The sequence below is a fragment of the Streptopelia decaocto genome, assembly GCF_964273445.1.
Source record: "Streptopelia decaocto genome assembly, chromosome: 5".
Classification (NCBI taxonomy): Eukaryota; Metazoa; Chordata; class Aves; order Columbiformes; family Columbidae; genus Streptopelia; species Streptopelia decaocto.
In genome coordinates this window covers 60,957,102-60,975,378 of record NC_138659.1, presented here as the reverse complement: position 1 = coordinate 60,975,378, position 18,277 = coordinate 60,957,102, and the positions used below count along the sequence as shown (strand labels likewise).

At 37.8% G+C, this 18,277-nt stretch overlaps 1 protein-coding gene across 2 annotated transcripts in view; it reads left to right on the top strand.

Moving 5' to 3' along the window:
• The window catches only part of SORCS1 (sortilin related VPS10 domain containing receptor 1), a 286,937-nt gene that overhangs the window by 175,393 nt on the left and 93,267 nt on the right, over window positions 1-18,277 (top strand). For both annotated transcript variants that reach the window (XM_082054531.1, XM_082054530.1), the window contains exon 5: window positions 12,796-12,869. In XM_082054531.1, the coding sequence (XP_081910657.1) occupies window positions 12,796-12,869 (74 nt within the window). The remainder of the gene's footprint in view (window positions 1-12,795; window positions 12,870-18,277) is intronic.

Genomic DNA, 18,277 nt, shown 5'->3' with positions numbered 1-18,277 from the left:
ATTTTGCTATTGACAGACAGGAGGGAGGTGAGAATGAACTAGAAAACACATTTACATGCTTCTAGCAAGCTGCATCATTGTTGCCATCTGTTTGCATCTTGTCATTGCAGCAGGTGAGACCAGGAAAATTGGGTGGTGAATAGAGCAAGAGCTGGATAGACAGGAATCATATTGGGCCCAAACTGGTTTTGTTCTTGGAAATTGTCCATCCAATTCAAGACTGATGAGGGCAAAGCCAACAGTTAGTGCATGCCTCTCATTGCTCAGTTGTAATGAACAGGAAATGGGTCACATAGCATCATCCCTCAATCTCTTCACAGCCCACTGAGTCTATCACTATGATAAGTACTACAGATTTTTTGAATTATTTATTATTTGGTTGAATAGGGATTTACTCAATGGAAGGGAAGTCTGTGTTAACTGAAGTCATTTTATGTCCCAGTTTCTTGGGTGTTGTGTGTGGGTGAATGTGGTTAATTACTGGGGTTCAGCTAATGAGCTATAATTTGTTAAGCTTCAGTGACTTGGTTGCTTTTGTTCATGTATCTCTCCCCTGTGCGTCTGCCTTGGGCAGCAGACTTGAATTACCACGGCTGACAGACCAGTCCCTTCTTCAGTCATGACTTTTTCCTGCCAGTCTTGAGAAAAGAAAAGAGCAGCCAAGCGGCCAACCGTCTGTCGCCTACACTAATTGCTTCGTGATTGCATTCATTGTTCTGACTGAAAGTACAGTTGTTACATGGCTGATTCTTACCACATAATTGCAGAACTATTGTATGCTTCTGCATTTTCTGTGTAAGAGGAGTTACAAATCAGGAGGAAACTTCAGATACAGTAAAGTGTTGTGTGAGGCAAAAACTTGTTGGATGTTGTGTACATGTGATCTCTCGTGAGTGTAATCAACTTGGTTGTGGAATGGGGACCTGTATTTTATGGGAGTATTGCTTGTGTATTATTATGTAATCTTCAAAAGTGGCTTGCTGTGTAATCAGAGGGTGGGTTGGAAGAGCCTCTACTTCATATGGAGACATCTTCTGCTATTCAGATGGGTCAGACACACAGAGGAATGGTTAGTAATCAGCCATGAATAACAGAGCTGTTTGGAGAGATGAAATACAGGTGAAACTGGGAAACACGAGTCAGACAGGTAAAAAAGCTGGGTTGTAGCTGCTCAGCTCAGGAATAAATGCACAAAGGCACTCAGGCACTGAAAGGCAGCAACAGAGGCTGAAAAAGCAGGTTTAAAATGGAGTTACTGTTCTTCCTTCTCGTCTTTCATTTTAAATGAACTCTTGAAAAGCAAGGCACCCCAGACTATAGGAGCTCTGTCAACATAGTGCTAGTAAATTAACAGGTTTAAGTTTCCTTTTTTTTTTTTCTCCTGATTTTGACCTTTCCCAAATATCTGATTCCATCTGTCTACCTTTATTTAATGTGTGTGTCATGCTGGAGATCAGTCTGTTAGGGACTGACACTTGACTGTATGGCTCAAGTGCCAAAGTTTAGTAAATCAGGATTCTGATGCTTATGGGAAAATGTATATATCCTGTCATCAAAACATGTAGTCTTCCTCAGTTTCCTACAGTAAAGGAGGTCCACTCCTTATGCATTCAAGTAGAAGAGAAAGGTGTCCATACATCAGGAATGACAGAGAAACTGCTTACAATAGAGATAAGGATGCATATGGCCACATGTTGTCTGTGTGAGAACAGATCAACTCTTAGAAGTACCTTCAACCACATCTGTCCTTGTTTTTGATGTAATGCTTGTGTCTGACAGTAGGCTCCCTGCCACAGTTGTAGCCAGCATTCACTCTTCAAGATGTGATTACTATTTTGGATGCACTACATAATTCTAAAACCTTTCATTTCACTGCATTAGGATGTAACTTTGAGAGTGACTCTGCTCAGAAAAGGGTCAAACCAGGGACCCCTAGAGGTTCCTTTAAACATACATTATTCTGTTTCTATTTACACCATCTCAATTTCAGTGATAACAGTCACTGCCTACATAGATAAGAAAACAGGGAATAAAATTCAGATTTACTTTATCTGAAATTGCATTTTAATTTTTAAAAAAATTGACGTTACCGTATAGAGGCATCATTTTGAGATGTTTCCTTTTTCCACACTGATGACAACATTTAGAGGACTATTCATTGGGCTAATGTTAGCTGAGGCAGGCTAATTCCATCTAAAATTAATGGAGAGGAAAAAAGCTTCTGTAGAGTGGTAAGCATTAGCCACTTTGAATCATCCTCTGGAAAAGCCTATCTCTTTTGACAGACTACAGACAAAACCAGGGAGCTAGTTTGCATAAAACTAATGTTAGCCAATGCGAATAACTCCCCCCTTCCCTAAGGCATTACTCCTCCAGCAACCTACACTATTTGTGTTAATATGTAGGACACCGCTAATCAACCAAGCCAGTTTTCCAGCAAACTTGATTGTCTTTGACACACATTATTGAATATGAAAAGTAGTAAAGAATTTGCACGTTAAAAGGTGTTTGTTCCGAGGCTTTGCAGTGTCTCGCTTTCTGCATGGTCTTAGATATCTTTTCTGGGTTATCAGCACCTGTGCCAGCGATGGAAAGGGCCTTCCACACAAAGGCCTTGTGAATGCTAACCCATATTTCTAAGACTTTACGTGTTTTTACATTTCTAAGCAAGTGATCAGTCATGCATAGAAACATTCACATTTCTATTTAGGGCTGTGCATACCATTTGTGTGAAGATCTTAAGCACAGAGACCTGTTGGACATCCTGAAACACATCTTGCATGCAACTCATTACAATTACATAATACCTTGTTATCTCTAGGCAAACTGAGTAACATTTGGTGGCAACCAGCATACTGAATATGAACAAGGAAGGGATATCAGAACTATTTATCTGGCTCTTATTTTATTAGGAGTTTTCCTTTTCTTGTACAGTCAGTTCCTCAGCATTCTCAGCAAGAAGAATAATAATGGTGTCAGATTGTATATTTTGTTTTCGTTGGCCATAAGCCAGTGTACAAACATAATGTGCTGGGGTAACAACTTAAAATAAAGAATGGAATTAAAACAGGGAGGAATCTCTAACAGTCTTTCTGCCCCTACTAAATAACAAAAAAAACACCAAAAAACAAAAACAAAAACAAAACAAAAAAAACAACAAAACAAAACAAAACAAAACAAAAAAAACACAAAAAAAAACAAAAAAAAAACAAAACAAAAAAACAAAATCAACAGAGCCCGGTGGCAGCCCGGCAGTCCAGACAGGAAGATACATTTCTTAGCCATGAGTATGATCAGTGAAACAGAAGGAAAGACTCTTGAGCAATAATCACTTCACTCTTCACCACCAACTTACTCATCTTCAGGCAGATCAATATGTTCTTGCTTATCCATCTGTATGAACAACAGCCCTCTGAAGCCCTAGAGAACTTGTTTTTTTGCTGCTTTGAGATCTTTGGATGCATACTTACAGCTATGAGTAGATCCATTTTTCTCTGAAAGGTTTTCTGTACTCTACATAACTCCAGTTTTCCTACTTCCATGAGAAAATTACTTTTTTCCTTTCTGTCAGAGCTGGACAGTTCACTGGATTAGGAATAAAGAAATGTACTCAGTATCACTAGGTCTGCCACTGATCTCTGTGGTGCTGAACAATTCCCTTCACTCTTCTGTTGTAAAGACTCACCTTTCCCTTTGTCATTTGTTTTGACTGCATTCTCCAACATGTTTCCAGTTTCTTATTGTACAGAGTGCCTCTCAACACTAAATTCACTTGGAACCATAGGTTTTAATATAATGCAAATAATAAACAATAATATTTTAAAATTTAAAGCTATGCATGTGTCCATTGTAATTTCTGACACTTTGTCCTAAATTCTGCTGTAATATGCCTTTTCTGTTCTCATTCTAATACAACATACTTTTTAAACAAAAAATATATTTAATGAAGTTATCTAAACAGTTATGAACCTACCTGGTAAATGTACAACTCAACAGAAAGCAAGTGCAGGATACACTGTTACCTGTTACAAAGAATAGTATTTTTTACCAGAGAATGGAATTAACCTCGAGGACAACATACTAAGTGGAGTGGTAAATTCATCATCCCCTGGAATCGAGATTGGCTGTCTTTCCAAATGATACAATCTAGTTCAGCCATCAGTTGTTGGCCTGAATATAATCCCTTTTAGTGCTTGAGTTAGTGGTAAAGATTCTGCAGCATCTGTTAGGAGGAGAACAGACTGATGATACTAGTGGCTCCTTCTGGCTTTAAAGGAACCTGCCAGGTATATATATTTTAAATATCTGCTGGTAAAAATGTGTTTCCTGCTACTTTTTTAGCTTATGAGTTGAATGCACTGCAGACATCATGCTAATAGAGTTGCTTGCAAGCTGCCACAAAACCGGAACACCAGCTGATGTGGCTTGTATGAGAATGTATGTGGATAGGTAGGAAGAAAGCTGAGGGTCATCTCCAGGATGTTTTGATCTGAGTAACATGCACAAAAGAAACTGATGTGTTACAACCATACTGAACAAGTCTACATGACAGTAGCACGTGGTTCATCAGCAAAAGCAGCAGAGACCTCACTGGTATTTGAATGGGCTGTGAAACAAGTATACGAAAGCTTTATCACTCTGTGTTTCCATCAGCATTCAATAACACCAATTATTTGGTATCCTTATTGATGCCATCTGTGTCACATGATTAATGCATTGCTGCAACTTAAAATGTTAAAAGTCTCTGCAGTGTCCTATGAACTTTATTGCTTCAAGGGTACTTAAGCATCTTAACCTACAATTTGATCAGAGATTAGGGAAGTAAATGAGTATCAGCACTTTAACCAGTTTTTGTATCCCGGATCATGAGTCTTATGCCTTATTTTAGGAAGGAAGTAACCTGCATTATTTTGGATTATTTGTTTATATAAAACAAACTGTTCTATTAAATCCAGTGGTGGAAGAGAAAAGCCTTGGAAGGGGAATAGTGTGATTCAGGGAATAGCAACATAGCTCCCAGCTTTCTGACTGCTCTGAGAAAGAAATGCCCTGTGCAGTAATTCCTTTAAATTTAATGTACTTTGTTTGATACCCAAGTAAGCTGCACTGGATGCATGTTGGGAACCTGTGTGCACCAAGTTGCTATTCATTCTTTCTCACTGTTTGAGATGTCTGTGGTACCACTGTAGAAACTTCTTTCCCACTGTGGTAATTTTTTGTCGAGTAAGTAGATCCAAGGGTATAAGGATCTGGAAGATAATCAAGAACTACTATATATCTATATAAACATGCTCAATCTTAATTCCTTACCAGATGCACTAACCTAAATCTTTTCTTCAGACTGCATAGAAAGTGAAAGAAATGCAAGAGAGACTTTAATTGAAGTAGTACATCACTGAATTGAAACATTCCATGTGATGTCTATCCTATTGCTCTTTACTTTCCTGAAGGCTTCAGATTAATTCTAAATATAGTCTTTCACAGTTGAGTAGCATTTGAATGATGCCCCTATGAACAATGAGAATAATGACTAAAACTTTGTAGAAGAGTGGAATTTTGTCAAATACACCTGTGGTGGTAGTAAAGTACAATTTCTCAGCAATAAATTTATTCGGTATAAATGAACAAGGATAAGAAGAAGAACCTGCCTGCATTTATTTCAGATTACATTCTTGCATATTCACAAAGAGTTCTCTTCATCCAGTTTCACTCTGTTATGTTTATAGTTAAAGCTAAACTGTGCTTTGGAATGCTGTATTCTTTGGTGAGATGGGGATAAATTAAAAAATAATATACTGAAGATGAGGAAAAAAATGATCTCTCAGTCTTTATATGACTCATAAGTGCAAATCTGTGCTTTAGGTTTACTGGTGTTTGGGGGACTTTTATGTGCGAATAAATTCTGTTTGAAGGGTTGAAGGTGAAATACCATGAACAGGGTTAGTTTCAATCTTCTCATAGAAACACCAGGAAGTGTAAGCGGCAAGAAATCAGTATATGTAAAGAAACAACCAGGAGGATTCGCAAGGACAAACGTTCTCAGGGAATCAGAGGTGAATTTGGATCAAACCTCGTGCTTTCAAAGATGTTCTGAGCTAGTTTTCCAGTTGCATATGTTTTTTTTAAGGTCAATACTGTAGTGTAGGTTGAATTGCTTTAGTCAGATCTGTGTCCTGGGAGAACAAGTGTAGCTTTTATGGAAACTAGAGGTGAAAGAAACCTTTTTCTTTTGTGAAAACAAGAATACCAAAGTTGGTAAATCCAACTAACAAATAAATTTATTCTCCATGCCATACTCTATTTTAACTTGTTCAGGGAAATTTTCTTAAGTAAAAGAAAAATAATGGGAACTACGAGTCTGCTCAAATTATTTCCCTTGTGTCACTTCAGCATGCAATTTAAATCACCTTCAGCCAGACTCTTTATTTCCATGTGCATAATGTTTTTGTGTAAGATGAAATCAGTGCATAAAATCAAATATTCTTATCAGCATAGCAAGTACAAGGAGCTACTACATTAATCAAGATCGATATGTGAAGAAGCATCATAACCAATCAGAATATCCAATTAAATACTGAGTCACATATTAAATGAGGAAATGTTTATCTGTCTTCTTGGGGTGATGTATAGATTACTGAGAAAGTTGAGTTTCTGGTATGGTGAGTCTGATGAGTGTGCAGGTAGCAGAGTTGCCCACTGGCTCTGGAGAGCCCAGAGTTTGTTGAAACTGGGGAAGAATGGAGATGGCTCTCTTTAAGACAAATTTGCATTTACTAGCAACATCTGATTGATTACATGCTTTCTTACCCATCAGGTTCAACAGCCAAAGAAACAACTCAACTGCCTCATAAGAGCCAGATCTTTGGCTGGAAAAAATCTCAGGAAAAATCCAGTGTTTGTAAGGGAAACAAGTGGTGCACAGTACAGTTTTATTAAAGTGCATGTCTAGGTGCAATACCAGCTCATTTTGTTTGTCCTAAAGATGTGAGTTTATTTCAGAAGGTCTCAACTTCATAATTCAGTCAAACCCAGCAGGACCCCAGCAGGGTCCTGTAGGTCGTAATCTCATGTCATCAGTGATTGTATCAGAATGAATCAAATTTGTATGGCACCTAGAGAACACTAGGCCCTCAAATCTCATGTTTTAGCTACTTGCTTTAGAGTTTTTAAAATGCATATAGATGAATTAAAAAAAAAGCCAAATAAGACTGCTGGTAAATTAAAGAGAGAGATTAATCCCAAGTTAGTGTAATTTGTCTTAGCTTCATAAAAGTGAGAGGAGATCTGATGTTTTATAGCACTTGTGACTCCCACACAGTCCCTTTAGGAGAGGTGGTTTAAGGATGAGTCTGTATATTACACTTCAGAGTTCTCTACAGTTTTTCAGTGAAGATATGCAACCTTTATCTGTAAAATGGCAAGAAGGTTGTGTTCTTTACAGTAAATATTTCTTTATTCTCTCACTAAGAGAACTATTGAAGGAGTTAAATACCTTCTGAATCCTTTTTTGAGAGTCTAAATAAGCTACACATAAGACATATGTATGTTTTATATATAATGTACAAGTTAATACCAACTTCATGGATATTAATAGTGGTGTTCAAATGTGATAGTATTTCAGTTGAGAGACTTAAAAAGTGTAAGATATTGAAGAAAAATGAGAAGAATTGAATCAATGGTATTTAAATATTTTCTGAGCCCTGTGAGTTATTGATAGCTGTTTTTGAGGCCTTACACTTATCGGCACGTGTGATTTCCCCCTATTTATAATAGCTACTGAGAGCCCTAGAAATCTTTATGTTGTCTAAACACATGCTACAACAGATGATTGCTACTCTAAAGAGCTTAGAAATCTGAGTGAAGGGAAGATGTGGAGGAGGTACAATACATGGGCAAACCAGGGAAGAATAAAATAGATCTAGTCAAATGACAGAAGGGGCCAGAACTCTTTTACAACTGTGAACTAGAACATGGGTAGATTATGGAAAAATACAAGTGTTTGTTCCATGCAATACAGGGTTGAAGGGCAAAGAAAGATGTGTGGCAGAATGTATCCAGAACCAAAAAATAGAGGGTTTTATGAAGCTAAGATCTTGAGAGCTTTCTGCTTTGGAGAGATTTCCCAGAGCTGAAGTAAAGAAAAGTCTAGAGTTCTTTTTCCTCTTCTGCAGTACACACTTCCCTTTCTAGAAGTGACATCGTAGCGTAGATTGGTTGTGTAAAATAAAATTCCAGTTATTCTTCATGGAACATTTTGGAAAAACATCATTTTTTCTCCCTACATTTTCTGAAACGTAGTTATTTTTTATGGTGCTGAACCTGTCAAACCACAGTAAATAAATCAATCAGGTTTGTCTAATTTCTGATAAATATTTTACTTTCACTAAGAATTTATACATACAGCTTCTTCCTTTTCATCAAATGCTTTGATTTTTTTTTAACTACAAATATTTCTGAAATATTTTATTTTTCTTCTGCTTCTTCATTGGATTATAGGAAAGTTTATCCACAGTTTGCAAAAAATATATATATTTTTGTTTTTAAAAATCTGTGTATTGAAGAATGTTTTGAGTGTCTCAAATGGAAAATGTTATCAACTAATATATCCCAAAATGCAAAAAAAAAATATATACTCAAGTCTAAAATTAGTGCTGGAGAGACCAGGAAAATTAGAAGGGAAAGGGATGATTAAATGGCAACTGTATCCTACTGTTACCCAGATATCCCAGAACATTTTAAGGTGAAGCTCACACTGTCACTGTGAAATACATGAGCAGCACTTATGCTTCTCACAGAGGATGGGAAACAAATAACAGAGAGAGTGAGTAGTATACAGGTATTGTTTGGTGTAGATAAGGAAATAAGTTAAGTTCTCAGATGTCAGCTTTCTCTATTCCAGAAGATAGCAGTGTCATGTTGCGAGAAAGCTCTTTCTATAGCTGGGGGATTGTCTTGTCATTCAGAGGGTTTATTTGAATCCCAACTCAGCCTCAGAATGTATTTGTAACCTTGGGACAGCCTCTCCTTTTGCCTTGCATTTCTGTTCTCCCATCTAAAAAGAAGTATATGATGGATTTCTATTTTACAGAATATTAGGATTTTAAAAAGCAAAACAAAGCAAAACCGGACTGTTAATTATTAAGTGTTCAAGTATTGTACAGAAAAAATAAATATACAAGAGAAGAGGAAGCAAGAAGAGAATTATTCCCTGATGATCCAGGGTCAAATCTGAGAGATCAATACAAGATTTGTACTTCATAACGGTTGTGTCAGTGAAAGCAGAAATGTCAGATCACTACTTGGCCCTCAGATGAGAACATATATTGAAATTGTAATAGGTTCCTTTTCTATTTGTGGTTGAAAAGAAGTGTAGCAAAGAACATGATCTAATTTCACTCTAATAATGAAAATTGTCATCAGGCAACAGTGCTCACCAAAGAAAATAAAATGTCATCTCTGAAGGGACTGTATGCATGAGTCTGTCACAAGAAGTCCCAGGAGGGAGAGGGCTTTTATAACAACAACAAAATATGATGCTGGGTTTAAAAAATATCCATACAAGCACTATAATTGCTAAACAGGGAAAAATAATCCCAGCTGTATTATAACTGATACTTGACAAAAAAACCTAGCCTCCAAATATTTTTTTTTTTATTTCTGGTCCAACAAAATAAACTCAGTCTAAAAAAAATAATACTTAGAATAAAATATCTGAAAACATCCTCACTGCAAGGAATTTTTTTTTTTGCTTTTTGTGGGAGGTGACACTCAAAGTGGGGGATTCACCCTTTGCTAAAGGTATATCAGTGCTGCTTGTGAGTCAGTGAAGACTGAGATTGGTGCTGAGATAATGGCAGGGGAGGAAAAACCTTCTGAAGTCTAGTTACTAAAGTGTCTCATCAAAGACAATAAGGGCTTTGGGCATGGGTTCCCAGGGAACTGGTGTTTCCCTTTGAGAACTGTTGCCTTTCCTCACGAGCTGTGTCCAGTTCACTGGGCACTGGCTTCTAATTTGAGAGGCCGGTCCTGACAGCAGAATTGCTATGTTCATTTCCTCTCTTTGAAACAAACTTATAAAGTCTTGCATTTCTCCACTTTTTGGCTGAATCACATGTTTCATTCAGGGCTCCCTGGGTGCTCTGCAGCATCGCAGCTTCTGCTGTGCTGGGGCGGTTGTGGATGCAGCAGGTGACCATCCCCTCTGCAGAGCTGGGCTGAAAGAGCCCAGAGGAAGCGGTGGTTCTGTGGTACTTGGAGTGCAGGCACAGAGGAGGATGCTACACAAGCATGGAGAAAGCTTTCGCAGGCTGTGTTTAATTCATTCAGGCTACTGTTACCATCATCAGCAAATTTGGAGAGCAGGTAATCTGCCAAAAGTTGTGCTCGATAAAACTAGAGCAGGAGTAGTGCAAGAGAGAAAAAAAAAAGGAGAAAACAAGATTTACTGTGATGATTTCAGCCATCTGAACATCAGTGTCCCTGGAAAGCTTGCATCCTATATATATATCTCTGGCCTGGAAACAGGGGTATTGTTGTTTGGATTGCTTCTTGTTCTCAAAGGATGATAGAATCATAAAACAGTTTGGGTTGGAAGGAACTTTCAAAGGTCATCTAGTCTTACCCTGCCATGAGCAGGGAAGATCTTCAACTAGATGAGGTTGCTCAGAGCCCTGTCCAGTCTGGCCTTGGATGTATCCAGGGATGGGACATCTACCACCTCTCTGGGCAACCTGGACCAGTGTTTCCTGGCCCTCATTGTAATTTTTTTTTTTCTTATATCTAGTCTAAAACTACCCTCTTTTAGTTTAAAACAATAAATCTTTGTCCTATCGCAACAGGTCCTACTAAAAAGTTTACCCCCTGAGCATTATTAAAACTTAAATTACTGGTATGTCAAAGACATATTACTTGGAATGGAAAATTTACTTTGCCATGAAAGGGAAAACACAGACATCAGAGAGATAGATTGACAGTAATTTATTGTTATTGTGTATTTGTTTTTGCTGCAACTACAAAAGTAGATCTAGAAATGGATTTTGAATATGAAGGGGGACAAATACCTCCTCTGATAATAAAGTTCTTGATTAGGTGACCACAAACCACTTTAAAAAAGTCATTGTTAAATATGCCAAAATATTTTCCTTATTTTTCAAAAATGAAAGTTTTCCTTAGTTACAGTTAGGGTCTCGAAGTTTCAAATAAAAATGTATCTAGACTCTTTTGCTTAAGAAAAATAACAGACTCACTGCTGAAGTTTTACAAGTGGATGCATTTCTATCCCCAAAGCTAAACTGTTTTTCCTTTTCTTACCCTCGTTATGTTCTTTCCTCTCTGCCTTCTTCCCTTTCTCTTCTTTGACACTGTTCAAGAGAAAGGGAGAAGAAGAGGTGGATTTTCAGGTTTCCTATTTTAAAGTAGATTTCAATATAAACACAGTCTACCGTTCACTGTAAAACTGTTGTAATTATTTTCTTCGTGTCCTTGCAAGGTTTTACAGTAGGGAAACAGAAGGACATAGTGGGTTGCATTGGGAATGTAATGCAGACTAGGAAGTAGATCTCAAGGTTTCTCACATCCCAGTCTCATAATTCTTAAAATACATTCAAAACATCTTTCTGATCAACCCAAAGCTTTAAATCAGCTTCTCTCCTTCTCAGTCATTCTCTCGCACATCCATCTTTCTCTTCCCCACCAATCCACTGCCACTATTTGTTCAAATACAATCGGTCAGGTTTTGCGTATAAAGATTCAGATTGTTTGCATTTTCTGCAAGATCCGTAAAGAGGTGTCATGAAAAGGCAGATCACAGTTCAAAAAAGGGGTCTAAGATCTTTCCTGCCAGAAAAGGGGACTGACCAAGTCTATCAAGCATGGCAAGGAAGCAAAATGGGATGGGTCTGCAAAAAAATGTATAGGGCTGACTGCTTCTCAGTCTTTCCACATGAGAAATTTGAAGTCAAATAAAGCAAAAGAAAGAACCCAAGTGATCCTCACCTCTACTGTCTTTCTGAGAATTACCTGTTGGCAGCATTTACAGAGAGCAGCTGTTTGTAGGTGCTCTACAAAAGTGACATTTGTATATCATTCCAAAAGACACATCAAAGTATTTGTAATACCTGTAACATGCCTTTTTTGCTGACCTTTCTTAGTCTGGTTTGGTATTTATCATGGAAAGATCTTCTGAAGTGATTGATGTATTTGGATATTGTTTGTGTAACCACACTAGGAGAAGGTGTCACATTGTTTGCAGGAGAAGGATGGGAGCAAAGGTTGAATCACAGATTTTCATGGTACAAGTAATGTGTGCTATTTAAACTCATTCAGTCCTGCAAGAGAAATCTGGACATGTTAAGTCACTTTTTTGGTGCCAGATTGAACAATCTCTCTAGGGATGGCTGCGTGTGACTGGAAAGAGAATGGCCTTCCAACATAATACTAAGGCAAATCTATATATCTGTTGTTAGAGCTAGGCTAGGATATCAGGCTGCTGTGTTTTACCTTTGGTGTCCACAACAAGTTTATAAAATTAAAAGGCAGCTTTTCCATACTGCATGATTTTATTAGCTGAGAGTGCCACAAAGAACTACATGTGTCCCACGTCACACAGCTCAGTATTGCCTCTGCCAAGAAAAGGCACCACAGACACTTCTCAGCTGCCCCAGATGTGTCCCTTTGAGACTGGAGGAAGTAAAAGTTCAAGTCACTATGTCAGAAGTAAAATAAGCTTCTTCAGATTAATTTATCTAATATCTTTGTGTTTTACTGTGATTTATGACTGTTTGTTTTTGTCCCCAGTTATTCAGTTCAGTGGAGTTTGGCAGAAGATGGCTACTTCTTCATGAAGGAGTTGCACCAAACAGGTTCTACTGGTAAGAGCAAAAACTTCTTCCTCATTTCCCAGGCACAGCTTCCCCATGCACACAGAGATGTTGAAATGGGGGCTTGAAGGCAACATGACTGAATGCAGTCTGCACTGCTGATTTGCTGAGATTAATTTTGAACTGGTATAAAAGAGGCATTATATCTCCTGTTATCTGTTTATACAGCACTTGAAAGTGGAGTCTTTGGTCTAAGGATGATGCATAACTGAAATATACTGAATAATAGTCCGAGAAAAGCATTGATTTGGGAAGGGAGAGTTCTTCAATTTCCTGTGAACATATTGAGTTTGAGGGAAGCTCTGTTCAGCACAAACTTGTTTACTTTTGCACTAAGTATGATTCTGCTGGCAGCGAGGGCCAAAGACTGAAGTCTTGGACTGTATGAGGATACTAGCATGTCTGCCATGGGTAACAGTGCACATCCTCTAGAGGCTGGTGTTGTGTTTTTAACTGATGTTAGACCCGCTTCAATCCCTGAAAGTAAGTGGTTAATGACTGTTGAACTAGGAACACACAGCTCTTCATTATGAGCTTAAATCACTGTGCAGTTATTACTTCTAAGCAGCCATGCAAGATTTCCAGTCAGATTTCAAGCTATATGGATCAGCCATGTGTAAGTTCCTGTTTCTGGAGCTTTGAATGTCACTTGGTTACAGCAATGGTAAAATGTTTACAAGTTTGATGACAAAGTTACCTTAAAGAAGCATCATAACTCTTTGTCACTGATGCAAGCTTAATTCTTTGCTGCATTAACTTATACTGTACAATTTGTATCTAAACTCACTTGGGGCATACATGCTTGTAATAGATACTGAGTATCTCCTAGATTTTAATATGAGGTGTCCGTAATGGGTTATTTAACCTCAAACTCAAATGCTTGTAGTAGCCACAACCACTGAAAACAACAACACACCAAACCAAACCAAACAAAACCAACCAAACAAACAAAAAAACAAAAAACCCACCTGGATGAAGGGCCAAAGTTTATTTTCCAGTTCTTCACTACTAGCATATTTCTTTGTAATTTATATCATCTTTATTTTTATTCATCACAGATTTGCCCAGTGATTCTGGTATACTGATTCTCTTCTCATGAGTCTGATTGCAGACAGATCTCTCTGCATTTGCTTTCTATAGCAGTGATTTGCATGCCCAGTGTAAAGCTCTGTAACCACGCTCACAGTAAAATACTTATCTGAAACACCTCCTCGCTGTCGCGCAATAGCAATTAGTGTAACATCTAGTTATGTGGAAAAGAAAGGTGAAGAACGAAGGACACACTGGACTATTCTCCTGAAAATATGGTTGTTATAGTCTAAGTCGAATATAAGTTTATTTCTTTATATTTGTCTTACTTCTCTTTTGCTTACATTGGTGTAAATCTGTTGAGACTTCTCATCTGTTCTTTATGGAGGCAGTACCCACCTCTTAGCAGAATCTGGCTCACGTCCTGTGAATCTGACCTTTAAAAGAGCAGCTTTCTATAAAATAGTCATCTTGAAATCAGGAGGAGTTGAAACAGATAATTAAAATGAGACCCTTTTAGTAGCTTCTTAAACTACAATTTTGTGCCAAAACCACAGGTTTTGAATGTATCAAGATTCAGGAGGGGCTTAGTCAAATATTTTCTTTTAATTTATGAAAGAAATAAGAGTTCTAGGTCAAATTTACTTCCAAAGTTGAATTTATATTTAGTCTGCAAACAATATACCAGAGATTTTGTTTGCTGCTCCTGGTTTTTAATCCTTTCTCAGAACCAGTGTTAGCTGAAGCTTTTGCAAACTAAATTCTGTTTTTAACTTACACTTGGTTTTGTGTGAGTGTCTGCATAGACAGGCACATATATATTTCTATCACTCCTATTTCCTGCAGGACTCCTAACAGGGTTTCAAAGTGTCAGATGTAAACACGTGGCCCCACACATCTCTTTATTAGCCCAGGGAGTGGGGGGTAGGGAAAAGGCAAGCAAAGAGTCCTAGAAATCTGGGGACCCAGTCTCACTCACTGAAGAGAGTCAGAGAGCTGGAAGGAATGTCCCTTTTCCTGAATCACTGTGCCCTGTGCTGCACTCCAAACCTTTTGAGGTTTCCCATCATTAATTGCAGTAGTGGTTTATTGTGAACTGAGATGATGGATGCCTACAAACTCTGAAGGCCTCTTAGAACCTAACAGATAAGAGAACTCAGGCTTGAAGCTTCAAAGACAAAGCATAAGTTGAAAAGATGAAAAAAACCTTCCAACCACCCATCTAATTGCCTACAGCCATAAACAAAACACAAAACTGCAAACCTGTATTTTCACCTTGAACAACATGTAACACACCTCAGTGTAAGATAGACTGTACTTCTGCTATCAAAAGTAAAAATGATACAACTTGTGGAGACAGTGTTGCATCTCATTATGGCTTGTTTATTATGAACATCACAAAAAAAAGAAAATTACTGCTAGCTGCAATGCCTGTCCTCAAAACCCTCCACAGGAGAAAACAGAGTTGTGCATCCACACCACAAAGTGCAACAGTGGGCTTTTCTGTGTATTTCCATTTCTGTGCAGCCAAGTACTCAAGGACAAAAAAGACACTGAAGTGCTGAATGAGAAGGGCAACACTTTGCTCTCAAAGCATGGTCGCTGCTGACTTCCTGCACAAGAAAACAAAAGGGAGAGGATTCAGAATTACAGTTGAAACCCAAACATCTACAGCGACATCTCTGTAGCCAGTGCTGATGTACAAGTTGGGTAGAGCCTTGCTCAGTGCCCTGTGGTTTGTTTGATTTGTATTTTTTAGTCCATTATTATAAATTTTGGCTTGGAAATATGTGATCTAATGAACCTCAAAAGCCAGAAGATTGATTTCCCATTCTCCTTAAGAGCAGAAATGAATAGTTAAGGTAAATGTCCTGAAGGCACAAGTTTTCAAGGGAAGCAGGCTGTGGGGATACTCTCTCCTGTTCCTGGTGCTTTCCCTAAATCAAATGGTTTTGAAGGGATCAACCAGGACACAGCTGTATTGTGCAGAGAATGGGGGCTATAACATCTCTGGAGAATGTGGGCTATATTCCAATATCTAAGGAAGGCTGAGCTTTACTACAGGCTGCTTCCAGAACTCTCTAAACTGGGACTTTGCTTTGTGTCTTCCTGATCTTAGAAAAGTCTTTGCATCAGGCTCTCTTGAGGCTGCATTTACTTAACGCTGCTTATTTTAACAGGGAAGAAACATCTGGAAGACTTTAAAAACTTTTAAATTGATTCAAATGGTTGATGAAAGCAAAGATGCATCATCCTGATTGCTCACTGATATTTTAATTGCCATTTTACTCTGTCATGGTGGTTTTGTAAATAGTTTGTGGGTCACTAAGTCTTGTGAATAAACACCAGTGAGCTTGCTAGTTCTAGTCTTGAGAAGGTTCTGCCTGCAAATGCTGTAGTGTCTTTTACAGCTGCATTTTTTATATCTGTCTCCAAGAGATTTTTCTTTTATATTTGCTCATTTTTGGCTGCTGTGTGAAACACCCCTCCTACTACCACCCCACAGAAATTTAAACCCCTGAAGAACAACAATAAAGCAATCTGCTGATGCCTACTGCATAACTCTGAGAAAACACTCTGTGTAGAGACAACTCAGCTCCTTGCAGCTCATATGTATTTTGTATTCTTGCATTCTCTATTTCATTAAGAGGAGTAATTAACCTCAGAATAGAATCTTTGTTTATTCAGAGCTCCTCTGTTCCCTCCTTTTATTCTTCTACGTGCAGCTCTAAGTTATGCCCTGACATCTACACTTGTGATGAAAGAGATTGTAACGTCATTCCATGGAGGAAGATATCAGGTGAGGGATGAGCAAATAACTGAAACCTATAAACTGAGAGGTGCCTGGAGTTTTCTCATTTTTTTTTTTTTTTATAAAAGAGGGGATCTGTAATTCTCTACCTTATTAAAAGTTTATAAGGATGCGTTTGTGATGGGCTACTATAAAAGTGAGATCTCTAATTGCTGTAATTCAGGTATCTTATCGCTTATCTCTGTCTATAAGCTAAGTATGTGAAAGTGGTATACTGAGGAAAGAGTAATCTACTCTGAGAGTCAACCGTATGTGTCTGATGAGAACATGAAAGAATCCACACTGCATACAACCCCAAGGCACTGCAGTGCTGCACTGTATTGATGTTTTTCATGGTTTTTATTATTTCTCTGGCAGGTTCTTGAGATTCTGCTGTTAAATGTACTGTGACAGAAAGATGCATGGAAGTTACCAAGATGTTCAATAATTCTGGAACTGTACTGTATGAAAATACCCTAATTACTAGGAAAGGAGTATTCTAAGCAATATTAGTTCATCAGGGTAATACAGAAACAGCAAACTAATATTCATGGCTTATTGTTGATAGCACAGGGTTTACTGATGTGGTTGGCATTAGGGAAAGATAATGCAATAGCTGATAAAAAAGCTGGACAAATGCTTTATGTAAATACTTCTGGGTTTATTTTTGTGATATTTGCTGATTTTCAGCATACATTCCTATGGTGGAATTCTGCTGGCAAAGACATTGGTTTGTAGTGAATATAAATGTGAAGACAATTGGTGTCATACTGGGAATTATTTATTTTTTTAATTGCTTTTTTTTAAAAAAGTGGTCCTGTCAAAGTTCAAAGGTGATACCTTGTGACTCACAAATCCAAACATTCATGACCAGTGGTTGCAGAAACCTGGTCAAAGTGCATATAGTTCAATTTGACCAAAATATATATGCAGAATTGCTCATTAAAATCTAGATTTTTATTCTGGTCCTCAGATCAAGTCATGCCTTCAACCAGAACTTATTTTCTGAAAGTCAGTATGTCAGGGTATCTCAATTAGAACTGGCCCTAAAAATATAAAAAATAAAAGCCTAAAAAGCTTATTAAAATGCCTGCAAAATGTGGGGTTTTTTTAATCAAAATTAGACAATTTCTGAAAAGATTCTCAGCTAATACTAGTCATTGCCTAGCCTTGAAAAACTTATGGGGCTGGGTGGGGGAAGAAGTAAAACCAAAGAATAAAAGTATATTAAAAACTAAGATAAAATAAACAATAGAAAAGCCCAGCTAGTAAATTATAGTATCATGTTATAATCATTAATTGTATCAATGCTATTGACTTTTCATTTTTACTTATTTGCGTATTACACCCAGACCAGCAAGTAGGAGTAATACAGAAGAAATACCACTCCATACTTCAAGATCAGAGTGCTTTAATGATGATAGATAGGGCTGGAACACCTCTTCTGTGAAGACAGACTAAGAGAGTTCACATTGTTCAGCATGGAGTAGAGAAGCCTGTGGGGAGACCTTATAGCAGCTTTCCAGTACCTAAAGACGATCTATAAGAAAAAAAAGAGAGACTCTACTGGTGCAGGGAC